General features: G+C 44.0%; 1 protein-coding gene and 1 pseudogene across 3 annotated transcripts; one reads left to right on the forward strand and one right to left on the reverse strand.

The window, feature by feature from the left end:
- The first annotated feature begins 8593 nt into the window (after positions 1-8593).
- Positions 8594-9509, forward strand: LOC106001361 (annotated as a pseudogene).
- A 4995-nt stretch (positions 9510-14504) lies between these two features.
- Znf317 (zinc finger protein 317) lies at positions 14505-25566 on the reverse strand. Of its 3 annotated transcripts, XM_013036447.1 has the most exons (9): positions 25500-25537; positions 22926-22969; positions 22541-22658; positions 21242-21361; positions 20468-20607; positions 19845-19971; positions 19365-19460; positions 17681-17763; positions 14505-16633 (listed from the first exon to the last, which is right to left on the reverse strand). In XM_013036447.1, exons 4-9 carry the CDS (start codon positions 21306-21308, stop codon positions 15320-15322), a joined length of 1827 nt encoding a protein of 608 aa, XP_012891901.1. In that variant the 5' UTR covers positions 21309-21361; positions 22541-22658; positions 22926-22969; positions 25500-25537; the 3' UTR covers positions 14505-15319. The 3 variants fall into 3 exon arrangements, with proteins under 3 accessions (XP_012891901.1, XP_012891900.1, XP_012891902.1); XM_013036446.1 differs by lacking the exons at positions 22541-22658; positions 22926-22969 and having other exon boundaries at positions 25505-25566; XM_013036448.1 differs by lacking the exons at positions 20468-20607; positions 21242-21361; positions 22541-22658; positions 22926-22969; positions 25500-25537 and having other exon boundaries at positions 19753-19913.
- Positions 25567-26853: the final 1287 nt, after the last annotated feature.

The raw sequence follows: 26853 nt of genomic DNA on the forward strand, positions 1-26853 counted from the left end.
AGCTTGCTGTCCTGGGTGGTGGTAAACCTTGTAATTTTTCTCTGTGATTTTCACATGGGGGTTCAGGAGACTGATCTGCAATTTTGTTTTGGTGTGTCTGTCTTTGTTTGGTTGCTGATTCTGTATTGGTAGAGAGAGTCTGTGCCTGATCTGGGTTCTGTTGGGAGCCTATTTCCAGCTGCTATTCTGACTTACTTAGGATTCTCAGCTCTCTGCTGTAGATTGCTGGCAATTCCCGCCTTTGGAAGGGTTGAGCAGCCTACACTGCTTGTGTTTGCTCCTACGGGTGCTCTTGTGAAGATCAGATGCTCTGGATGCACTCTCCCAAATACTGGAGTCTGCTATGGGTTCCTGATGTGTTTTTGTTTGTTTTGGGCTGGTTGTGGGCTTGAACTCTAGGTTTGGGTGCTGTCCCTCAGCTCTTCAGCTCAAGGCTGGCACCCTACCATTTGAGCCACAGCACCACTTCTAACCCTTTTTGCTTTTTTGATGCTGAGTAATCAGATCCAGGGCCTCATACATCCAAGACTATCACTCTATTGCTGAGCCGCCTTAACAGCCTGAGTTCCTGCTTACCAGCAGGTCCTGGCAGCCTGTGTTGCCCAATTCCCAGCCTAGGGTATATGGGTGGAGTTTTGGTGGGGTTTGGGCTTCTGTTGTCCTGGGCCTCCAGGTCTTTTGTTGTCACAGGCGTGCTTCCCGGGAAGTGTTGTTTCCTGATTTTCTCCCCTCTGTTGAGGCGTATGCTCAGCTTTTTACTTCAGTTGGGAGGAGTTGGTTGTGTTGTTCAGGCGCCGGATGCCCGGGCCTGGTTCCGGCCCCAGCCTGGAGCGCGCTAGTTAGGCCTGTGCTGATATGTATACCACCTAGGTTATGCAGCCTGGGGGACACATTTCAAATTTCTTCTACTGTTGGTAGTCTTGACCCAGGGGCGCTATTCCTGGCTTGGGCATTTAAGCTCCCTTCCACGGGCACTCTTGCTCTGGCCTGGCCAGCAGAGTGTGCTCCACGGGCTGGTGGAGCTCTCGAACAGTTCCCAGTTTTAGTGGGTCCTGTGGTCCGGGTGTTGGGGTAGGGAGTCTAGGTCAAGGTCTGGGGATTCCCTCCAGCTCTGGTCTCACTTGAGGGATACACTGTCCCCTGTGGGGTACTCACCCTGGAGCTGGTTGTTTCTGTGTGGTGTAGGTCATCAGTTGTTGTTGCAATCTGAGTTCAGTTGGGGTGGTTGCGGGCTGGGTTGGGCGGTGTTGGCTCTGTGTGATTCTTTTCTGTCTCTGCCTCTGTTGAAACTGTTGGGTCAAAAGTGTCCACGCTCAGGTGGCTTCTTCGCGGGTTGTAATCTGCAGGCAGCCCCCTGTGCCTCTGGGACCCGGGCGGCCCCCGCCAGGTCGTTGCAATCGCGATCAGGCGGGTGGTCTGCCGACAGGTCCCTTTGTCGCGCTGCTGGTGCCGAGAGGCTTTGGCGGGATGGAGCCTCTCTGCTCCGGTGGTGAGTGAGGGGTGAGGGTGGGATCCTCGTGGAGACTCCCAGCTGGTAGGTTTCTCTGTTCCTGGTGATCCGCTGTTCTCTGTGCTCTACCTCTTGAGCCACAGTTCCACTTCCAGCTTCTTGCTGGTTAATTGGGAAATAAGAATAAGGATTTATCTGCCTGCTCTGACTTTGAACCATGATCCTTCGATCTCAGCCTCTTGACCAGCTAGAATTACAGTCATGAGCCATCAGTGTCCACACCCTGATGCGCTTTAGTAACCACACAAAAATAGCTAAGAAAATACATCTTAAGTGTCTTTACCACCCCCTTTCTTGCCTTCCTAAATTATATCGTAATGAATATGTTCATTTGATTGACAAGTTCATGATGTATTTAGATTTATCACATTAGACTCCTTGCATATATGCAATCTTTGTCAGTTTTGCAAAATGAAAGCTAAGCAATTACTGATGTTTACATACTTATTTAGAACTTGCTAATCCATGGTATGATATAAGGCAGCAAAGCAGGGTGTTATCTAAGACTGTAATGGTTGAGAAGTTTTGCTGGGAGAGGAAATACTTGCAAGCTCATTCATTCACATGGATGCATCCATGAGGATTCAGGTTGTCATTGGCTATTGGCCAGAGGCCTTCCTAAGTCCTTTACTATATGGGCTTCTTGGTGAAGATCTCCATGACAACCATTTTCCATTGGTAAGAGCAGACAAGCAACATAAAAACAGAGTAGAGATTGAAAAAAAAAAAGCAGGGAACTGGTGATTCATGCCTATAATCCTAGCTACTCAGGAGGCTGAGATCTGTGGATTGCTGTTTGACGCCAGCTGGGGCAGAAAGGTTCATGAGACTCTTATCTCCATTAAACTACTCAGAAAAAACCAGAAGTGGTGCTGTGGCTCAAGAGGTAGAGCACTAGCCTTGAGCACAAAGAAGCTCAGGGGCAGTGCCCAAACCCTGAGTTCAAGCCCCAGGACCAGCAAAAAAACAAAAGAATAATATCATTTTGAACCTAAATCTCAAGATTGACACCTCAATTTTAACACACTGAATTGTCTTGAACAAGTCACCAACTCAACGAGATGGACAGTGATTTGCATATGGGAGGTAAGGGTAAACGCAGTATTATGAAAACAATAAGAAAATCTGCATGCTACCAATGTTTTCCTTTAACAGGACATTTGACTCTAAGCCAATTAGATTTTTAGAGATGGCACAGCCCACAATCCATCCATCATGCCACCATGCTCTAGTAACAAGAGCCTAGAGAAGAATTGAGAATGAGGTAGAAACTGCTGAAGATGGAGGCATTTCTGCAGATTCTATCTAACTGTCCAAGGCCATCAAGGCAGAAAGCCAACATGGCTTCTCTTCCATAACTGCTGTCTATTCACTGACATTGGATCTAGTTGGAGCCATTTGGTGTACAAATTCAACAGGTCTCCAGTGGCTTCTGCTCTTTTGATCATATGCAAAAACCTCACCTTGTGGCAGGATGTATTTTCTCTTTCTTCTTTTTTTCGGGGGGGGGGCAGTCCTGGGGTTTGAGCTCAGGGCCTGAGCACTATCCCTGTGCTTCTTTTTCTTTTTTTATTGTCAAGGTGATATACAGAAGAGTTAGTTATATAAATGCGGTAATAAGTACATTTGTGTCACACTTGTTACCCCTTCCCTCATTTTTCTCCCACTTGCATTCCCCCTCCCCCCACTAAGTTGTACAGATCATTTCCAACATATTGTCTTGTGAATATCACTATTGCATTACCTCCCTCTTGTCTTTTGTCTCACCATTCTGTTGTTCCCCTTCCCTAATTTAAATAAACATATATATCATACCAGGGTACCAAAATCAAATACAGTGCCAACAGGGGATATTCCATAAGGGGAATAGCATACAAAAGAAACAAGAAATCACATAATACTTTAAAAACAACAAGAAAAAAAACCCTCTTGTGTCCATGTCTTAGAATTCATTTTGCTTAGCATCATCATATGTGATCAGAAATACATAGCTATTGAGCTATTCTGCTCATCTGCTAAGATTATCCTAAATGTATTTATTTATTCCCTTATTTTTAGGTCCCCCATGGGACCTACATTTCTTTGGGTCTGGCTCACTTTGCTTAGTATCATTTTTTCCAAGTCTTTCCATTTCCTTACAAATAGAGCAGTGTCATTCTTTCTGATGGAAGCATAGAATTCCATTTATATATATATATATATATATATATATATATATATACCATATTTTCTTTAAATGTTTTTATTGCAAAAATAGTGTACAGAGGGTTACAGTTACATGAGTAAGGTAATGAATACATTTCCTATCAAGCATTGTAACCTCCTCCTTTGTTTTTCCCCTACTATTCCTTTCCTTCCCACCTCCCCAACTTCCCCTCCAAGTTGTAAAGTTCATTTTCAACATAAATATATACACTATACTTTCTGATCCATACAATAGACAAGGCCCTCATATCTAAAATATACTTAGAACTCAAAAAATTAAATCCCCCAACAAATCCTCAAAGAAACACCTGGGTCAAAGACTTAAAGAGAAACTTCTCTGAAGAAGAAATAATAGCCAATAGACACATAAAGAAATGTTCAGCAACTCTGGCCATAAAAGAAATGCAAATCAGGCTGGGAAGTGGCTCAGTGGTAGAGTGCTCGCCTCGCATGCATGAGGCCTTGGGTTTGATTCCTCAGCACCACATAAACAGAAAAAAAAAGCCAGAAGTGCCACTGTGGCTCTAGTGGTAGAGTGCTACTCTTGAGCTGAAGAGCTGAGGGACAGCGCCCAGGCCCAGAGTTCAGGCCCCATGACCGACCAAAAAAAAAAAAAAAAAAGCAAATCAAAACAACATTGAGATTCTACCTCACCCCAGTAATAATGGCTACTAGGCTACTATCAAATCTAATAACAACAGATGCTGGAGGTGATATGGCCAAAAGGGAACACTACTGCACTGTTAGTGGGAGTGTAAACTTGTTCAGCCACTTTGGAAAGTAGTATGGAGGTTCCTCAGAAGACAAAATATAATTTTCCTATGACCCAGCAATACCACTTCTGGGCATTTACCCAAATGACCACAAACAAGGCCATACTAAAGCTACCAGCACAACTATGTTTATCACAGCATTACTCACCATAGCTAAGATATAGAATCAACCCAATTTGCTCAAGGCGAGCACTCTACCAATTGAGCCACAGTGCCACTTCTGGCTTTTTTATGTGGTACTGAGGGAATCTAACCCAGGGCTTCATGGATGCTAGGTGAGCATTCTACCATTAAGCTACATTCCCAGCCCCAGGATGTATTTTCTTTGGCTTACGTAGTATCCATTGTTCCTGAAGTGGTAAATAGAGTTGCATATCATTTAATGGCAGAGATGCATTTGTACAAATGTGTTGTCAGTTTCATCATTATATAATTATCCTGGTATGTTGACACTTGGATGGCCACAATGTCAACAGCAGTGTAATCTTGTGGGACCACTGTCATAGAGGTGGCACAATTACTGACCAAGGTTTGCTCTATGACACATGACTAAAGTGTGCTTTTGCCCCATGAATTTACACACCTGTAATCCTAGCTACTCAGAGACTTAGATATGGAGAAATGTGGTGGAAGCTCCAATGACCACCAAAAGGCTGGTAGTGGAAATGTGGCTCAAGTGATACCGTGCTATTCTTGAGTGATGCTGAGGGGCAGCACTCGGAGTTCAAGACCCAGTCTTAGCACACCACACACACACACATACACATCATGAACGTGAAATCACTTTACAATATATATGTATATGGGATCAGAGACTATAGTCATTTCTCAAGATAAGTATATGAAAAAGACATATTTGTATGCATCTACTAATACTAATAATACACATTTAATAAACAAAATTCACATAAAACACGTTTAATGTATCTTTACACATTTTTATAAAATGAGTCCTCGAGCTTCTGCTGACTTTTGCTCATGTAAAAGTAAGTGCCTTTGGAAGAAACAGGAAGAATGACCAACTTTTCACACTTTCAGTCAGGAGTTTCCATTGAGAAAAATTCTGCTTCCCCTTTCTCCTGTGGTGGTTTGGATCTGAAATGTTCTCTCAAAGATAATTTACCGAAAGTCTCAGTCCCTAATGAAATGCTCAGAGGTGGAGCTTTGAGGAAATGATTGGATGATGAGGAGATCCTTCCCTCCTCAGTGGATTAATCCACTTGTAGAAACTGTAAATGGTGATGCCTGATTGGAGGAAGCAAGGTGGTAGGGGACATGCCTCTGAAAGGTATTTTGTCCCTGCCTTTTCCTCTCTGCTTCCTAGTCATAAGGGGAACATCTTTGCTCCAACACATGATCCAAGCCATCATAATCTAACTCCCCACAGGCTAAAAGCCATCAATCCAGCCAACCATGGACTGAAACCTCTTAAAACCATGAACTTTAATAAATATTTCTTCCTGTAAGTTGCTTCTCTCAGGAACCCTGAAAGGATGATGAAAAATAACATAGATACCTTTATTATGAAAGAACACTCAAGTTCTACCTTTTATTCTTTGAGTAAATGCTGACAATTCTCTTGGAGAAAAAAATACAACCTACTCATATCACATTACACTTAAAGAAAAACAATCATGTGTATTTCTTCTCTGGATTTCTTCAGAGATCTCTTTAGGCTAAGGAAGAATTAACTAGTCTTCATCCTTAGACTTGTCACAAAACTGGAGATGGGGTAAGATGCTTCTGAAGGGAAACTCAGTACTCTGGAGGTAGTACCCAGGAGGAGAATTTCTTGGTGAAGAAAAAGCCCAGTTGAAACTGGGATATGTAGCTATGGGTAAAGCCCCAGTGGGGATTCACTGCGTGACAGAGATTATTACCCTGATCCCCAGGGGGAAACTCCAGAAATAATCAAAATAGTGATTTATTTAATAAGAAGTAAGAGGAACAAACCCCAAATGAATGCCTCTAGCATTGTTCACAAAGTGCTGTAGCAGAGGTAAGGGCAAATGGTGAAGTCAGAGAGATGGGGGAGGATGATAGAAGGGATGACATTGATCAAGATGCTTTGTACTCATAAATTGGTATGTTAAATTGAAACCCCTGTGTACAACTACTTAAATAAAAGATTAAATAAATAATTTTGGCCTAGTACAGGAGGTTCACACCTGTAACCTTAGCTACTTAGGAGGCTGAGATCTGAGGACCGCGGTTTGAAGCCAACCTGGTCAGGAAAGTCTGTAAGACTCTTCAATTAAGCATTTTAAAAAGCCAGAAATGGAGCTATGGCTCAAGTGGTAGCATGCCAGCCTTGAGCACAAAAGCTCAGAGACAGCACCCGAGCCCTAAGTTGAAACTCCAGGACTGGCAAAAAAAATTTTAAAAATTTAAAGGCTTTTACTTATAAGTTGTGTGGTGAGTAGGCTAGAATCTAGAGGTAGGAAATGTACATTGGAATCAAACAATATGTTCACATTCTGGACAGGACAATTCAAGCCCCACCCACTATGCCTAATCCCCCTCATCTCCTTCTTCCTGTTTTTTGGCCTGCCCTCATATCCATCTCTGCACTGAACAAATCCTTCAGAAGAGCTGAGACAGACATTTCATTATCTACAGAGCCTTTCCCCAAGCCTAACATAACTCTGAGATGGGTACTTCTATAAAGATGTCTTGCTTTCCTGTGAAGATGGAAAGATCCAGAAGAAAAGAAGAGACACCATTTGAGAAGATGCTTCATGTGGTGTCCATGGTGAGAGGGTACAGAGAGAGAGAGGAGAAAGGAGTAAGAAGGGAGAGAGAGAGGACAGAGGAGAGAGGAGAAAGGAGAGAGGTGAAAGGAGGGGGGAATTAGTTCTCTCTGGGGATATCAATGGTATGGTTGTGAGCATGCGTGTGTGCTTATGTGCACACATGCACGCATGCACGCAGCGCGTGCGGTACATGCCAGTCCTGGGACTTGAACTCAGGGCCTGGATATTTTTTGTACAAGGCTAGCTCTCTACCATTTGAGCCACAGCTCTACTTCTGGCTTCTTGGTTGGAGGGAGATAAAAAGTCTCAAAGACTTTCCTACTTGGACTGGCTTTGAACCATGATCCTAAGATCTCAGCCTCCTGAGAAGCTAGGATAGCATGCATGAACCATCGGTGTCTAGCAAGGTTCTAACTTTTTAACTATTTATGCTAGTTTTACCTATTTGTGCTATGCCCCCATCTCTAAGACTTTTTTTTAATGGAGCCAAGTAAGAATAGAAAGCCACTGTTCTTTCTGTTCAACTGAAAATCTTTAATGACACATGGTATTTTTATAATTGACTACAGACTTTTTTTTTCACTACTAGAAATGAAGCCCTGGTCTCACACATGCTAAGCACACAGACAACTACTGAGCCAGAACCCAGACCCTAAAGGTTGTTTTTTGTTTTTGCTTTTGGTAATCATGGGGATTGAACTCTGGGCCTGGGCACTGTCCCTCAGCTCTTCAGCCCAAGGGTAGCACTCTACCACTTGAGCCACAGTGGTTTACTGGAGGTAAGACTCTCAGACTTTCCTGCCTGGGCTGGCTTTGAACACTAATCCTCGGATCTCAGCTCTTAGCCTCCTGAGTAGCTAGGATTACAGGTGTGAGCCATCGGCACCCAGCTCCCTAAAGGGTTTTATGAGAGGGAATTGCCTGTATATCACTCTCAAAACCTTCTTCTATACTGTCATTCAAATAATAAATACTTTCTGAGAACCAGTCAATTGCAGTTCTGTATATCAGCAGTAGATTGGCATTAGGACCTCTCAAAACCTGTGGGGCCTCAGGTCCCTTGAATAAAATGGCATAGAACTGCTGGGCGCTGGTGGCTCAAGCCTAAACCTAGATACTAAGGAGGCTGAGCTCTGAGGATCGCAGTTCAAAGCCAGCCCAGGCAGGAAAGTCAGTGAGATTCTTATTTCCAATAAACCACTAGAAAACTGGAAGTGGTGCTGTGGCTCAAGTGATAAGAGTGTTCACCTTGAGCTGAAGAGTGAAGGGACAGTGCCCAAGCCCACAGTTCAAGCCCCATGACCAACAAAAACAAATAAAAAAAAAGGCATAGTACTTGCACAGAACCTACATGCACCACACTCACCTGTGTGGTCAAAATCCTAGAGGATGACTTCTAGTTCCTAGTGCAATGCAAGTGCTAAGTGAATAGTAATTATGCAGTATTTTAAGGAAGTTATGGCAAGAAAAAATATCTGTACACACTGACTAGTCATAATTAAGATGAAGATCACACTGGCCTTGACCTCCTTATCACTCTGTCTCAGCCTGGTGGGATTATAGGCATGTGTCACCAGTCTGTCCTCCATACTGGGGTCGAAACCCAGAGCACTAGAGTGCTAGAGACCTCCATGATAAAATGTGAGGATTCATGAGTGAACGTGCTACAATGTATGATATATTCCTCTTTTGAATATTCTTCCTTCTTTCCCAGTTCATCTTCCTCAGTTACATGGAAGCAAGGAACCAAACCGCTGTTTCAAAAGTTGTCCTTTCAGGATTTTCCAAAGAGAACTTACAGCCTTTCCTGTTTGGGCTGTTCCTGTCCATGTACCTGGTCCTTGTGTTCGGAAATCTGCTCATCATCTTGGCCATCACCTCTGACCCTCACCTCCACACCCCATGTACTTCTTCCTCTCCAACCTCTCTTTCAATGACATCTGCTTCATCTCCACTACAATGTCCACAATGCTGATGAGCACAAAGGCCCAGAATAAAATCATTACCTATGAAGGATGCCTTACCCAGATGCATTTTTTCATGGTTTTCTCTGGACTAGATGTCTTCTTACTGATGGTGGTTGCCTGACCAGTATGTGGCCATCTGTTATGCTTTGTACTACACAGTCATCATGAACCCTCACCTCTGTGCTCTACTGCTTCTATTTTCTTAGTTGATCTGTCTGATTTATTCCTTGTTTCAAAGTTTGATGGTTCTAATGGTCTCCTGTGAAGAACAGGAAATCCTTTTCCTGTGAGCTCACTTAGATCCTCAAGGTCACCTGCTCAGACACATTTGCCAATGATGTTCTATTGTACTGTGTCACTGGCCTGTTGGGTGTTATCCCCATCTGGGATTCTATTTTCATAGTATAGAAATGTCACCTCTAGGACTGGAAAGGTGGCTCAGTGGTAGAGCACTTGCCTTGCATGCCTGAGGCCCTGGGTTCGATTCCTCAGCACCACATAAGGAAAAAGAAAAAAGCTGGAAGTGGCACTGTGGCTCAAGTGGTAGAGTGCTAGCCTTGAGCTAAAGAGCTGAGGGACAGTGCCCAGGCCCAGAGTTCAGGCCCACGACCGGACCCCCCCCCAAAAAAAAATGTCACCTCTATAGCGAGCATTTCCTCCTCCAGAGGGAGGTACAAGACATTTTCCACCTGCAGGTCGTACCTCTCCATTTGTTACCTTGTTCTATAGTGCAGGCCTTGGAGTATACCTCATATCTGAAACAGCCCACCCCTCCAGGGAGGGGTTGATTGCTTCAGTAATGTACACCCCCATGCTGAACCCCTTCATCTACAACCTGAGGAACAAGGACTTAAAGGGAGCTCTAAAGAGACATTTCCATTAGAATTGATAAGCTTCAATCAGTTAATTAAACAAAAGGCTCTCCTGCAGAGGCAAAGTGAGATAACCAATAAGTAACAACATTCCTCAAGAATATAAACTCATATGAACCCCAATGGAAGAAAAAAGCAAGTTCAAGTATACAGGCTGGGAGAAGACAAGCAAAACAACATATATCTATACAATACTGGCCCATCTAAACCTTCTCAGTTCTTCAAGGTTCCAGCTTCATGCCTGATCCATTCTTTTCCATCTTCATCTAGAAATAGTGACACCTGGACAGTCTGCCATTGACCTTTCACTGTGTATTTTATTGAATCTTACTTTGGTGCTTGCTATCTGGGAAAAGGGATAGAACTTGGGTAGAGTGCTTAGCTAGCATGGAAGAGGCCCTGAGCCCCATTGTCAGAACACCAGTCTTGTTTGATATACCTATCTCATCAATCCATCCATTATTAATCCAGGGTCTTCTCTCCTACCTTCCTCACCCTCAGTATCTGTATATCATCTACCCATTCATCATCCTTCTCTCCCTCCATTATCTATCTATCTACCTATCTATCTACCTATCTACCTACCTATCTATCCATCCATCTACCTACCTACTTATCTATAGTGGTTGCTACCAATCTATGCTGAAGTTTTTCTCAGGGACCTCTTTTTGATGTGTACTTTAGGAGGGAGCAAGCTCTGTGAATGTAGTTCAGTGGTAGAACATCTGCCTGGTTGCACAAGGCCCTGAAAGGAAACTCATCCTGTCTTATCTGTAGAAGCCTCATATGTGAAATGTAAGTAAAGCCATAGAGCTACCTGCTTGCCATTATCCTTTCCTGGTCAGACTTCCCCAAATCTGGTTCCCACTTCAGATGCCTGACCACTACTCATGCTCCCATCCCAGGTTACCTAGCACTTATATTTGAGAGGTACTAGGGCACAATGGTTAAGGATATTTTAAGTTCAACTCTTTCTTTAAATATATATTTTTTGCTGGGTGTGATGAAACTCAGGGCCCATGCCCAGTGGTATTAGTAAATATGTGCTATACAACCTGTCCAGTCCTCCTGCCCCTTCTAGAATTATCTACTTCAGGGACCCTGGTGTCAGTAATGTTATGTATCATCTTTTTCTGTATCCCTGAATCAGGACTTGTTTACTGCTGCTCCTGGAAGTTTCTATAACTCTTCCACACTTCTCTGTGCCTCTGGTTCACCACCCATCCCTTGGGGTCTCCTGAACTATTCTTGTAATTGTCCTGTTTATATTTCTCTTCCAAAACTTTTACTTGGCTCAGGGGTCTCTTTCTTGCCCACACCTAAGTTCAGAGAACTTAACTGATACTCAATGCACAAGTATAAAAGATCCCCTAGAGAAGAAAAGTATTACTGTAAGAACTGAGTCCCTTAAACATTACACAAACTGCAGATGGAGACTTTGGAAATTAAAAACACAGAGTGAGTTAAGACTGGATTACAGTAATCACAGGTCTCCTCCAGAGACTGCAGACGTATTTTGTGTGTTCTGAGGACTGGCAGGGAAATGCACTGAGGTACAGGATCCCTGGGCCACATCAGGGCTAATGGGAACTCATTACTTTCTGTGGCCCAGACACCTGGTGTGATGGAGGAATTGGGCACAGAGGGAGCACTTCTGCTGAATTCCCAATCCTCCTAATCAAAATAATTACTCCATTTCTCAACTTGGAGGAAGCATTCTTTCTGTTCTCTGAAGGCCCGGTCTCCAGAGAATATAGACCTTTATTCTAACTCTAGGTAAGAACTAGTAAGTGATTGCTATTGTTTTCACTAATAAGTCTTGAGAAACTTTTCAGTAAAGCCCACAGATCATTGAGCACTTTTCCCTTAGGAAGGTGCAAGTAAACTGCATAACTGAAGAACTAGGTGCAGAGGAAGAAAACCATATACCTACTCACTGTGCTCTCTGACCCAGCAGATGAATCAGCTGACAATGGTATGAAAGGAATCAGGATGTTCCCACCTATCTCCTCCTCTGCTGAAAAAGGATGACTCTCTCACAGGTGAACTGGAAAGAATAGTTAACCCATAGGAAGAGTTTAAGTCTACTATCTTCTTGGATGAAGCAGAGAAACTTCTGGGAAACAGGATTCCTTAGTCTCCGATGGAGTAACTAGTTGGCTTAAAAGTCAAATTTTCAGTCAGGTGCTAGTGGTTCAAGCCTAGCTATTCAGGACACCTGAGACCTAAGAATAGAGGTTCAAAGCCAGCCCAGCTAGACAACGATAAGAGATTCTTATCTCCAGTTAACCTGCAAAAAAGTCAGAAGTGGAGGTATGGCTCATGTGGTAGAGCACCAGCCTTGAGTAAAAACACTAAACAAGAGTGCAAGGCCCCAAGTTCCAGCCCCAGTACAGGAACAAAAATAAATGAATAAATAAAATAAAAATTTGAAATCAACAAAATTAGTAGTTGGCTGAAGCCAAGTATGCACCTATGTTCTTAAAATGAAAGATGATTGTTTTTTTCTTGAGCAAGAGAGTAAGATTAAATATGATAAAAGTGAACAGACAAAAAAAGAAAAGAAGCAATCTGGGGTGAGGAGAAGCTTAGTGGCAAAGTGCTTATCATGTTCCACACTGGCTTCCAGTCCTAGCACCAAAAATCCAAAAACCAAAAACAAGAAAATATAGATTCAACTCTTCTTGAAAACAACAGAAGTTTTGACAATGTTAAAAGTATTTTTCACTTCTTAGTTAGAACCACGCAAACACAAAATCTCACAGAAAAAAAAATTGTAATTGCTGTCAAAAGAGAAAATACCTTTATGATTCCTCCAGACACTTTCCAAATCCACTTCTCACTTACTTCCTCTCCTCAGCAGGCTTGGTAACCTGAAATCTGCAGTTGTCTCTTCAACAGTTATTTCTGTGCAGCCTTTCCTGAAAAGGTCAAGCGGTCAAAAACAGTTGTACACCATCCACAGCACAGGTTTAGTGGACCAACCCATCATCTACCTACATCCTTACCAGCAAGATCCTCTCCATAGCATTTACCATCTACCTCCTTGCTATAGATCCCCCTTCACTGGCTCCAAAAGCTCAATGAGTCATGTTTTAAGTACTGACAGAGGCACTGCCTGCCAGGGACTGGTTCTAGTCAAAGTCATAAGCTCAAGTTCTTTCACACAAAAGAACCAGAAGTATCTCCAACATATATATATATATATATATATATATATATATAGTCAAGCAGCATAAACATAATGTAGTATAAATGCTCCCTTTATCCTGAGCTTTTTATTGCTTTGGGAGGAAGAAAAAAATAAAAGAGCTATATGTTTTGTACACATGGCTCTAGTGGTAGAGTGGGGGCTGTGAGCAAAAAGGCCAAGTTAAGCTCCAATAATGGTGCATGTGTGCACATGCACACAAACACACACAGCCTGAAAAACCATACTCATTTATGTCCACATTATAGCTTATGTAGAGATAGCAGTAACCACCTCAGCAATGAGCAGGGGCTCCATCCAGTGAGCTAGAAAACATTCTTCTTACTCATCAGTAAAGCAACATCAAAAGCAATGGAATTTCCACAGCAGCTTACGTCATTAACCAGTTTTATTTTTCTTCATATAATAGGAAATATAACAAATATGAGGCTGGCAAACACACTCAGAGCCACAGGGAGCCCAGGATCACAATGCATTAGCATCTGCATTGTCTTCTTAGATTGCAGTTTTCATCCTCATGGTTAACAGATGGACCTTTCAGTACTACATCCTGGATCTCCTTGCAAGGTAACAAGTAGGGGGAAGACCAGAAAAACAGAATGTAGACAGAACCTACTGTTCATCTGTTAGTGGAAGTGGATGGTACCAGCTGCAACAGAAACTGTTCTAAATAACTCAACTGAGACAGAACCTGACCTCTTCGATGTAATAAGAGAGAAAACTAGGGCAACACTTGGAAGCCTCAGCTGCCCTGGCTGGACAGCAGGCCACAAGCACTCCAAAGGATCCCATGTGATCAAGACTCCATACTTGGATCACTACCCATTTGGATCTGATACCAGCAACAGACAGGTACTGAAAAATCCCCATCTTACCCAGTAAAGAACAGTGATAAATATGCCATTGGTCAAGTAAGTTAATCACCAGGTTATCTATCTAGAATGAAGCTGCAGAAAAAGTTCATACAAAAAATACATGGGGGCTAGGAAGGTGGCTCAGTGGTACAGTGCTTGCCTCACATGCATGAGGCACTGGGTTCGATTCCTTAGTACCACTTAAGCAGAAAAAAAAAAGCCGGAAGTGACACTGTGGCTCAAGTGGTGGAGTGCTATTAGCCTTGAGCTGAAGAGTAGAGGAACAGCTCCCAGGCCCAGAGTTCAAGACCCACAACAAAAAAGAAAATAAAAAAATAAAAATTAGGACAGTGCCCAGAACCAGAGTTCAAGCCCCATGACTGACAAAAATTTTTAAAAATAAAAATTACATACATACATTTTGTAATGAATAGCATAACCATGAACATCAAGAGTAAGGATGAATGAGCTTGGGCATGTTTGCACCAGGGAAAACTAAGTGCAATCCCATACTCAAGGGAGAAACCACTTGCTGGGGTCCCTCTCCAATGCATACAAATCATTTCTACTCAAGATTTATCAGCAGCGTAAAGTTCTCACGAGCTTCCTGTAAGAACTGCATTACATTTATAAGTTTTCAAAGGAAAATGTTATTTCCTAGCAGAAGTGTTCATGAGAACCACAAGACCTGAGGGGTTGTTGCAGACAACTGTGGAATCATGCAGACTGATCAGCCTCAGCAACACTGACATGGTGGGGGGCTCCCGGGCACTAACAGGATAATCACATGGCTGCCAGGTGCCCATAGCACTATTCCCCATTCTAGAAACCAAAAATGTTTCCAGGCAGCTGGCCCCCCTGCCACATTCCTTGCTTTGTGCTTTGGTGCTTTCGTCATGAGTGAGATCAGGAGAGACCATCCTGCCATCACAGTGACAGAGATGGCCCCTTATAGACCCAGAAGATGAGATGCACTGAAATGGTTTTCAACACTAAATGCTAAGCTAAGCTTCTCTCCCCAAACTTCTTGGGTGTTTCAGAGCTTGATATGTGTTCGAGTCCTCCCCATAGTGTAGGTGCACAAGCACTCACAGAAAGAACCAGTACTGCTTACTCCCTGGAAAGTTAGAGCAAATCTCCTGCAGGCTTCTGGTCTAGCTCACCCAAGTACTCACTAAAGCCTTTTCCACACAGAGGGTACAAAGAGTTTCTCTCCCCTATGGGACTTCAGGTGGCTCCTGAGGGATGAGTGGTCGCTGAAGGCTTTCCCACAGGAGAGGCACTCATAGGGCTTCTCTCCTGTGTGGATCCTCCGGTGCACGTTCAGGTTGGAGCCTATGCTGAAGGCTTTCCCGCAGTGGTCACACTCATATGGCTTCTCTCCCGTGTGACTCCGCGTGTGTGTCCTCAGTGTGGACTGGTTCCGGAAGGCTTTCCCACACTGTCGACACTCCACGCGTTTCTTAACTAGATGGATGCTCATGTGTCTCCTGCGGGACAGGTAATCACCGAAGACTTTGCCACATGCGGTACACTCATAACGCCTCTCCTGGGTGTGGATCTTCCGGTGTGCAGTGAGGTTGGAGCTGGCACTGAAGGCTTTTCCACAGAGGTCGCAGCCATATGGCTTCTCTCCGGTGTGGGAATTCATGTGTGTCTTTAGGATGGACTGGTTCCGGAAGTTTTTTCCACATTGGTGACACTCCACGGGCTTCTTTACGATGTGGAGCCTCATGTGTTTCTGTCGAGACAGGAGATCCCCAAAAGATTTGCCGCATTCTTTGCACTGATAGGTTTTCTGTACCAGATGGTTCTTCTTGTGCAGATTGAAGTTGGACTTCCAGCGGAATGCTTTGCCACACTGCGTGCATGCATAGGGCTTCTCCCCCGTGTGGTTCCGGACATGCTCCTTCAGGTGCGACGGGTGTTGGAAGGCTTTCCCACAGTCCCGGCACTCGTAGGGCCTCTCTCCAGTGTGTGTCCGCTTGTGTGCAATGAGGTGGCAGCTCCTGCCGTAAGCCTTCCCACACTCCTCACACTTGTAGGGTCTCTCACCGGTGTGAACACGCATGTGGATCTTCAGGGCTGATAGGGTGCGGAAGGCGTTTCCGCACTGACTGCAGTCAAAAGGTTTCTCTTGGAGGTGAGTTCTCGCATGGCTCCTGAGGGCTGATGGGTCATTGAAGGCTTTCCCGCAGTCCCCACACTCATAGGGCTTCTCCCCTGTGTGGATCCTCCGGTGCCGAGTCAGGGAGGCGCTTGTGGTGAAGGCTTTCTGGCACTGGTGGCATTCGTGCATTTTCCTCCCATCATACACACTCACGTGCTGAGCTGGGTGGGTCCTGGTCTTGAACGAGATCTCACAAGTGTAATGGTGATAGGGTCTCTTCACAGCAGAACTTCCCATTGGCTGAGGAAGATGAGGGCCCATGCTTAAGACTTCAAATAAGTTGGCATAGTCAGAGGACTTCTCAGTTAGGCTCCTTTCCTGTCGGTTCAACAGGATTGAGAGTTGACCTGGGCATTTCCAACATTTATTACATTAAAAAAAATTATTTGATTGATGCTAAGAACTGAATCAAGGCTTCATGCATTCTCTACCATGGAGCCCCAGCTCCAGCCTTACATCTAAGCATTGAATAGCATGAGTAGACACACCTCACATCACACTATGACTGAAGATATTCCTGTCTCATTTGACTCTATTAAAGAGAAAAGGCAGCTGATAATAATATACTTGAAATCTCAGCACTCAGAAAGCTGAGTCAGGAGGACTCAAGGTTCCAAGGCTTTCTGAGCTATGAGTCCCTAAACAAAGAAACAACAACAAAACAAAAATCAATAGAAGTAGTGCTGTGGCTCAAAATGGTAGACCACTAGCTAACCTTGGGCAAAAAAGCTCAGGGATAGCACTCACACCCAGAGTTTAAACCCCACAACTGATAAAACAAAACAAACAAACAAACAAAAATACCTAATAACAACAACAAAAAAAAAACCCAAGAAGTAAACGGCATAGCATAAGGCTTTGTGCTAAGTTTCACATAGAGACTCAGGGCCTCAGTAGTCAAAGGTGAGCCAAGTTATATAAACTCTTAAATGAGTAAGTCTGGGTTAAGGCTGGGGTATTTTCCCAAAACAACAATAGTTAAGCTTCCATATCAGTGGGCTCCATGTCTGGATTTCAACAAAACTCAGCCCTGAATTTGTAATGCATATGTACAAAATACACTAAGAAAAACTACTCAGATAACACTTATACTTGTACTAGATATTATTGAATATCTGGAGAATTTTTAAAGCAGATAAGAAGACATGGCTGGATTCCATGTAGATATGTATCTCACCATTTAATATAAGGAACTTGAACATCCTCAGATGCTGACAGGCCTGGGAGCAGGTACCAAAGCCCAGTGATATTCAGCATCTCTGGAAGTCTGGATTCTAATTACCTGCTTCTGACTACTTTTCAATTTACAGCCACCCCAATCACTTCTAAGATGGAAGATCCAAAATTATCCAAAGGAAATCTTACCATTGTCACACCACTGGACACTTCCTTCCCAAAGATGTTTTCCATGAGAATTGACCACTTGGCTTTACATGGAGTTTCCCAATCTGAAAATAATTGGAGAATCATTAACTTGCTGTAAGAAAAAAAGCAAATGGCAGGACGATGGGAACAGAACCAGATGGATTTCTTTGCAAACACTAACTGTGCACTGTGAAATCCATTGTAGAAGGGAAGAATCCCAGCATGAGCAAGACAACTGTGAAAAACACTGGTGTCTCACTATGGAAACTAGTGTACAAGTCCTTCAAAAAATTAAAAATAGGCACCAGTGGTTCACGCCTGTAATCCTAGCTACTCAAGAGGCTGAAATCTGAGGATCATGCTTTAAAGCCAGCCCGGGCAGGAAAGTCTGTGAAATTCTTTATTATCAATTAACCACCAAAGGAACCAGAGGGGAGCTGTGGCTCAGGTGGTAGAACACTAACCTTGAGTGGGGAAAAAAAGCATAGGAACAGTGTCCAGACCCTGAGTTCAAGCCCCTGAACTAGCACCAAATAATAATAATAATAAAAGTAATAAACAGGTAAAAGTAAAATTAAGAATAGAACTTCCATAAGATTGAACCATACTACTTCAGGATTACATGAAACTAATCAAAGTCAGCTTACTACTGAGATACCTGTAAGCTATTCACAATAACCAAAGAAGTTAAATAAGCTACTTTGTTCATTACTGAATGAAAAAAAAAAGGTTTTTGCATATAGCCAGAGTGTTACTCCTCCATAAAGAAAATTAGATGGCTTTCAAGAAAATGGATGTGAGCAACTAGAGACTGTCATGTGTTCTAAGAGGAATCAAGGAGTCCCACAGACAAGTGGGAGGTGAAGGAAAGGCCATGAAAAGTGGAGGGTATGTCTTCTAGGCAGAAGGGAGGGAGGAAAGGGGAAGGAATAACAAAGGAGTTGAATGTGGCTGAGTATATTACATGTGTGTGTGGAATGTCATAGAGTTCCTCGGGTACAGTTAATATATGCCAATAAAAATTTGGTTGTGTAGTTTACTTGGAAATGATGGGGAAGAAATCTAACTCAAGTAAGACTGACACTGCTAACACAGCAACAGCATCCAGACAGTCAAGCATATATTTCCGTATGGAAATATCAGATTCAAAGTTAAGAAACACAGAGACCAAAGACGCAGTAGGAGGAGACAGAAGTCAAAGAGAAAAAATTTCCTATGTGGCAGGTATTACCCAGTGGACTCCAACCTAGAGCTGGGAGGTCACATGGTGGAGGCCTGGGCCTTGTTACATGCCAAGATGGTGGGAGGTGCCAGGTCTCTGAAGGCACCTACACATCACATGAGACATTTGTCTCTGAGTGAGTGATTTCTTCTAAGAGTGAGACTGGCCTTACCTAGGTCTTTTGCATGTGTCTTGAAGCTTTCTGCTTCTACTTCCCTTTCAAATTGGTTCACACACTACAATGCCATTGCTATGTTGTGATGCAGCTAGAGGAAGCCCTTGCCAGGAGGGTAACTTCATATTTTTCTGAGCCTTAGGAGCTGGAAGTGAAACAAACCTTCTTTATTGCTACTAAGCCTCAGGTATTTCATTACAGAAAAAGTAAATGGATAAACACCCACCACTGCCATCACTGATGAGAACCAAGTCAAAAGCACTTGTGTCTGCTTGATGCTCACTCACTCGAAAGGGGACTTCGCTCCATGCTCCTCTCTTCTGTCCTCAGATCCTCCTCTTGCTCCAAGTGTGAGATGAGGCTGGGTTTGCCAACCTGATACCCTGCTCAGGAGGAGAGACACAACAAGCTAAGAGAGGACACCCCTTTCTGTTTGGCCTAGGTCAGCATTTTTGTCTCTTTGGGTCTGGAGGTGAACAAGTCTGACTTAGGAAGAACAAAATGGTGGTGTCACTTTTCTAAGGAAAACAGTTTTGTTTTCTTAATGTACTGAAACCACAAATACCTACATGGTTCATCCTGCAAAACAATCAATCTCAGAAATCTATGCAGGCCATCAGACACACATGAGAATGCCCTGAGGTCAAGGTGAATAGGATGGTCAAGATTCAATACCTGCAACACTCTGTGGAGGGTGAACCTCAGCTCTGCTTGCTGTCCCTAAGTCTCTGCTTAGGTCCTGCATGATGAGATGGAACCAGCCTTACCCAGGGAAGTCAGGTTGCTATAGTTCTCCAGCATCACATCTTTATACAGCTTTCTCTGAGAGGAATCCAACAGGGGCCACTCCTTCTCAGTGAAGTCCACAGCTACATCCTGGAAAGTCACAGACTCCTGCCACAGCACACACAGTTGAAGACAGTAAGCAACCCGCTATGGGTATTCATGGGAATATGGCAGATGCTGAAACACTGGGCACAAGACTTAACAGTGGATTTCCAGGGAATGTGTCCTGGGACTTGGTATCTATTCTAGGTGGCAAGTCCCCAAACAGCTTAACAACTTCTCATTGTGAGGGGCTCTTGTGGCAGTTTCAATTCTTCCAAAACAAGGCTGGATGTCTCGCTTGAGGCATTTCTTGCCTGCTTTCCCCTCTGCCTCTAGGTCTGAGCATAAGTGGGCCTGAGCACTAGGCAAGCCTGAGAGAAACACTTGCTACATAAATTTCCAATATGAAGCCAGCCAGCCACCATCCCTGGCTCTCTCCTTGGCTCTGACCAGGCATCTGCTGGCCTGGATGAGCATCTAAAGAATTCCCCAGTAAAGGTGGTGGGAGCAGGCCAAGAAATAAATGCTCATCTTGCCCTGGGGCCCTAAGACCTTTGTGTACCTGAGAAGCAACAATGGATGGTGTGCAAGGCTCCAGACCACGCCAAGCAATCAGGTGCAAATTCTGGGGACAGGGATGATGTTTTGACGAAAAAGGAAATTCTAGCTCCTGGAGACAGGCAGGGTCCTGGACAGACATGGCTACAGGAGGAAATAAGATGCATGACAATCAGCTCTCTGCAACAACTATGAATGTCCACACACCCTCTCCCCCTTACACAATTTATCAATAAAGCAGAGCAGCCCTGCTCCTCTCAAAGACAGAAATAAAAACAGGGTGTTATGTCCATGAGAAGCAATACACATGTCAAATATCCTGTACCCAAAACACTCAGGACTACAAATGTTTTGTGTTTCAGAATGGGGGGAGGGTTTTCTAATACTGGTATGTACATAATGTACATAATGAGGATCTTAGTGATGCTTCACAGGTATCTCAGGCACATAGCCTGAAAGAAATTTCTTACAATATTTTTAGGTCACCTGTATTTGGCCTGCAGCCTACCGCATGAGGTCATGGCATACCAAAAAGATTTTGAGTGAATTTAGGAGAGAAGAAACAGCAGCTCTGGCAGGTGAAGTAATTACTGGGCTCCACTTTCGTCAGGCAATTAGTGGTATGGGGACACTGCACCCTCTCAACTCTAGCTGCCCTAGACCTCCAAAGGCTGTCAGTTGCTGGGCAACCCCTACCATGTTCATTCTGCCCACCCACTTGCTCTGTCTACACATCCCTTGACCTATGATTTCTGAAGGTGACAAGCCAGGCACTTACTTAATGTGGGAGACAGACCCAGGGCGGCCATACTGTGGGAATGGCAGTCAATTCTCCTCACGGGCATGGAGAGAATAAGCAAGCCACTCTCCTCCTGATGGGCCTCTCTGCAAGGGGCATCTGTGGTAAAAGTAATGACACCAGGCAGGTCTGAGTTTAACTGAGGAATGACATACAGGCCTGGCACTGGTGGCTCAGGCCTGTAATCCCAGCTACTTAAGAAGGTGAGATACGGAGGATCACAGTTTAGGCTAATGGATAAGTTTGCTAGGCCTTATGTCCAAAATAACCAGAAAAAAGCAAGGCTGAAAAATGGCTCAAGTGACAGAATACCAGTCTACCAAGTGTGAGGCTGAAAGTTCCACTACCAAAAAATATATAAAAACTGTGCAGTGTGAATGCATTAGAATGTACTAGAATGCCAGTGAATTACTTGAATTCCAGGCCTTCTTCCTGCTTTTTTGCTCATAGCTGTCACTCTTCCACTTGAGCCACACCTCTACTTCTGGCTTTTTGCTGGCAAAAATTCTACTTCTGTTTTTTTTTTTTTTTTACTGCTTTTTGCTGATAAAAAGTCTCCCCAAAGGCTCACTTTTTGTTGTCTCTCATTTATCGTGTACCCAACCTGACAATAAGCTCCAAAACACAAAATTTTGAATTGTCTGATGCTTTGATCCCTGTTTCTACAGAGCTACAATAGTGTAACAGTGTCTCACTCTAACAGAAAAAAAACAAAAACAACAACAACAACAAAAATGGGGCCAGTGGTACAGCCTACAATCCTAGTAACTCTGGAGGCTGAGATCTGAGGACTGCAGAAGCTAGCCTGGGCAGGGAAGTCCTTGAGACTCTTACTTCTAATTAACTACCAGAAAACTAGATGTCCTCAAAGTGGTAGAGAGCTAGCTTTGAGCAAAACAGTTTAGGGAGAATGCCCAGGCCCTGAGTTCAAGCCCCACACCAATTACCCCCCCCCCCAAAAAAAAAGCAAATAGGAAAATGAATCAAAAGGATGAATGAATGAAATGGACCCGCATTTGCCTGCCTAGGCTTCCATGGGGCTAATGTCTTGGTGAGGCCACCAAGAAAGGGCTTAAAGAATCTGGAGGGTCTAGAACCTTCTCAGAAGGTCCTGTGAAATTAACAGGGATACAGAGACTAGAACACAACACACTGGACAAGGTGGCTCAAATCTGAGATGGCACCACAAGGACCTCAGGCCTGTATACCTTCCTCCCCTCCCCGCATTCTGCAGTGGTGCAAACCAGATCAGAGCTCAGCATCTGAGCAATTCTTTACCTCCATCTCCACTGCCACCAGTGCTTGTCAGGGCTGGAGGGGGTCACCAAGAGCTGCCGGCCTGAAGAGGGACAGGAGTCAGATCACCCGTTCTAGGAACAGCTACAAAACATGTTTCCTGCAAAATACACAAAACCAGACTGATAAATCAGAATGCTAAACACAGTGGGCAGCCATTGGGAAAGGGGGATTAACCTGTCAGACCTAGTGTTTAATTTCTCTTTATAACAGGGTAGAACTGTCACCCTGTCCTGTTTTCATTCAATTCTACTTTTATCAGAATCTATATTTGGCTTCAGAACAGGATGAGGCAAGTGAGGGGGACAGGATGAAGGGTAATGCTGAGTGGCCTTAAATCTGTAACTGCAGGCCTCCCACACAGTACCTGAGTTCCAGCCTCGTCCCTCGTGATGCCAGATCCATCACTTTCTAGCAAGAAGAAATATAACACCAAAGTCAAGTAGACATAGAAATAAACAAAGGTATGAAATGGAAAACACATGGCATAAAACAAGCAAAATTCTGACCCAACTTTTTTTTGTGCTGGTCCTAATGTTTGAACTCAGATCCCGGGCTTTTTTGCTCAAGTCTAATGCTCTCTACCACTTAAACCACAGCTCCACTTTCAGCTTTTCTGGTGGTTAGAGATAAGACTTTCCTACCCAGGCTGGCTTTGTACCACCATCCTTAGATCTTAGCCTCATGCATAGCTAGGATTCCAGGTGTGAGCCACCAGCACCCAGATAGTTAAAAAAAAAAAATCATTGCCTAAACCAGGCATAGTGACTGACTCATGTCTGTAATCCTAGCACTCAAGAGGGATCCTGAGTTCTAGCCAGCTTTGTCTACATGAAGAGTCTATACAGAAAAAACAAAAACAAACAAAATAACCATTAAGTATTAAAAATGAAAACACTTCTAATTTCTAAAACATTGCAGATATATGAGTAAATTATGAACACTTTGGCAGGTGAATGGATAAATTCCAAAAAAAAAAATTTCACCATAACAAAATATCCAGTAGCTCTCTGGCCTGAACAGGAACTGAGGTGTCAGAAACTTCCCACAATAGAGATGTATGTACATAATTAAGTCAATTGATAAAGGCCTAGAGCAATTTACTAGAAAAGCTGTTTTGCTGAAGAGTACTTTTCTTTAGGAGAAACTATTAGAAAAACTTCCAGCAGATAGTAGTTTCTCTTTAAAATTGGAAAGAAAATAGTACTGCCTAAGATTTGCTAACCAAAGTCCAGTCATTTCCAGCCAGCCCAGTAAAGGAAACAAAATGTGTACAATTCAAAGGAAAATGCAATTACCTGCCTGATAAAGATGATAAATCTATTTATGAAGTCCACCCCAAATTACACAAATATAGGAGACAGGAAACAGAACCTAAATGCTTTAATTTGCAAATATTTGTAAAACTTTACCAAAGCCCACCATTGGTAGATTATGCATGCTTTTAATCTTAGCTACTAGAGAAGCTGAGATCTGTGGATCAAGGTTCAGAAATCTGAACTCATCTACATTTAACAGGCAAAAAGCTTCAAGTGGAAGTGTGGCTCACGAGCACCATGCCCTGGTTTCTAGCCCCACTATCAGTACAAAGACAAGCTAGGCCAGGCCTGGTGGCTTATGCCTGTAATCCTAGCTACTCTAGAAGCTGAGATCTGAGGACCACAGTTCTAAGTGGTCTAAGCAAAAGAGCTCAGGGCCAGCTCCCAGGCTCTGAGTTCAAGCCCCCTGACCAAAACAAAAAACCCAACAAGCTGAGCTCTAATGGTTTCAAGCCCCCTGTAATCCTAGCTGTTCAGGAGGCTGAAATCTGAGGATGGCAGTGCAAAGCCTGCATGGGCACGTGAGTCTATGACACTCTTATTTCCAATTAATCAACAAAAAGCCAGAAGTGGGGCTGTCTGACTCAAGTTGCAGAGTGCCACCTATAGGCAAAAAAAAGCTAAGGGACACTGCCCACACCTCCTGGGGTCAAGCCCCAGTATTGAAACTTACTAATCTCCTTTCCAGCTGAATTTGTGCATACACATTATTCTGGTCCTGCTAACTGTTGAAATTGTGTATGTGACAATTAGCACTTTTTTTGTTGTTGTTGCACATATGTCCTAGTTTCCAATTTAAAACTATGTCAAGAAACAACATAAACAGCCCCCAAACTATGATGCCAAAATGCAACCGAATACAGCGATAAGTGCAGAAAGCAAAGTGGTTTATTTCCTGCGACCCTTTCACCCCATGTCTTAAATTCAATCAGGCTTTTGCACCCTGACTCCCCCTCCTCCCGAAGTTGAACTTTGAAAACCTCAAGGGTATTTCTTTATGGTGTGGGTCCTGGGACTTGAACTCAGGGCGTGGGTACTGCCCCCGAGCTTTTAATCTTTTTATTTTAATTATTTTTTTCCTAAAGGCTAGCCCTCTACCACTTGAGCCCCAGTTCCGTTTGTGGCTTTTTGGTGGCTAACTGGAGAGAAGAGTTTCAACGGGACTTTCCTGTCCCCGTTGCCTTCGAACCGTGGTCCTCAGACCTCATCCTGGTGAGCAGCTGGGATTACAGGCGAGAGCACCGGCGCCCGGATTTACCAGAGCTCTCTGAATGCCCAATTCCAGTTCTCACATCTCCAGAGTTTCGTACCGTCGGCCGCGGAGTCTAAAACACCCCCTCAGCCTGGCTGTCTGGCCTTGGGGTCCCCAATTCCCTCCGTCTACACCCCCTCCGCCCCCAGTTTCGGGGACCCTCACGGATGCCACGGGGTAAAGGGCTCCAAGCGGGACTGGACAGCACTGCTGACAGAACTGCGGGAACATGTCTCAGAAACTGCCGCCTGAGGATGAATTCATAGGAGAGGTCTACGGGGCTCGGGAGTGGGGGGGGGGGGGGGGAAGGGGGGGGGGGGGGGGGGGGGCTGGGAAGGGACTCAACAGGTAAAACCGAGCCGTTACTTACCCTACCTTCACCCATGTGTTTTTATTGCGACCGCCTCCCGAGAGTAATGGCTTCCGCTTCACTTCCGCCTTCTAAATCTCGCGGGATCTCATTGGCTGATCCAAACCGGAAGCTGGTGCGGGAAGGCTTCTGGGAAATGTAGTCCTTCGGTGTTTTGGGAGGCTTGGCGGCAGTGTTCAAGTGTAATCTGACCCACCAGCACATTCCCCGACTTTTCCTTTGTCCTACAAACCCATCCTAGATTCTCTTTTTAGCGGGGCCCATCTCTCCGCTCTGTGTATTATTTGTACAGTCAAAACCACAAAAGAGCAGGCAACTGACACCTATAATCCTAGGTATTTAGGAGGCTGGAACCGCGAGGATCCAGGTTCAAAGCCAGCCTGGGTAGAAAAGTTCATGTGACTATCTTCAGTTAACCAGCAAAATTCTGGATGAGAGACGTGCCTCAAGTTGGTAGCATACCCAAAGTGAGCAAGAAAGCCAAGAAAAGGTTTGAGGCCCCAAATTTAAGCCCCAAATGCAGACATCAAACAAACAGCACAGGCATCCCTACTGAATGGTGCAGGTAAGGAAGCAGAATTGCTCGTTTCCACCCTCTCCTTAGCCTTTTGACATCTGCCAACTCTCTGCTTGTCAGCATCCCCCAGGACTGCTGCCCCAATTAACCCTCTAGCAGCAACTCTGTGTTCCTGTTACATTTTCTTTTTTTTTTTATTGTGAAAATACTGTAGAGAGGGGTTACAATTACATGGACAAGATAATGAGTACATTTCTTATCAAGCATTGTAGCCTCCTCCTTTGTTCCCCTTCCCATCCCTTCCCATCCTCCCCCGGACCCCCCACCCAGTCCTCCCCCCCTCCCCATCAAAGTTGTAAAGTTCGTTTTCGACATAACGACTTGTACATCTCATTGTTACAATGGGTCCACCTGTATCCCTATTTAAACGATTTGTTTTTCTCCTTCCCCTCCACAAATTATACCCACATAAATACAGTGAAAGCAGGGGTTATACTGTGGGGGAGGGACATACAAAGCAACAAAGAAATAATCTTATAAATGTGTTAGAAACAATCGCATGAAAGAAAAAAAAACATTTGAATACATGTCTTAGGGTTCATTTCCCTAACTCGGCGTTAATGAGAGGCTACCAGTCATTTTGAGGTGCCATTGTTTTCAGCACCACAATGTTGGGACAGCTCCCAGGCTTTGGAACTGGTTGGCATCCAAGGGCCTAGTTAAAACTGTAATTGTAAATAAGGGAAACCATGGGACCTATGTTTCTTTGGGCTTGGCTTACTTCACTTAAGCCAAGCCCAAAGAAACATAGGAAGCAGAAAAGGTCAGATAAGGTGA

The sequence above is a fragment of the Dipodomys ordii genome, unplaced genomic scaffold (genome assembly GCF_000151885.1).
Source record: "Dipodomys ordii isolate 6190 unplaced genomic scaffold, Dord_2.0 Scaffold288, whole genome shotgun sequence".
Classification (NCBI taxonomy): domain Eukaryota; kingdom Metazoa; phylum Chordata; class Mammalia; order Rodentia; family Heteromyidae; genus Dipodomys; species Dipodomys ordii.

What these genes read in the sequence shown, in the direction of transcription:
- Znf317 (XM_013036446.1), bottom strand. An exon ending in GGGTCTGTCTCCCACATTAA is followed by an intron (nt 20,608 to 21,241) that starts GTAAGTGCCTGG and finishes TTCCTCCTGTAG; the next exon opens with CCATGTCTGTCCAGGACCCT. An exon ending in TAGCAACCTGACTTCCCTGG is followed by an intron (nt 19,461 to 19,844) that starts GTAAGGCTGGTT and finishes CCTCCTGAGCAG; the next exon opens with GGTATCAGGTTGGCAAACCC.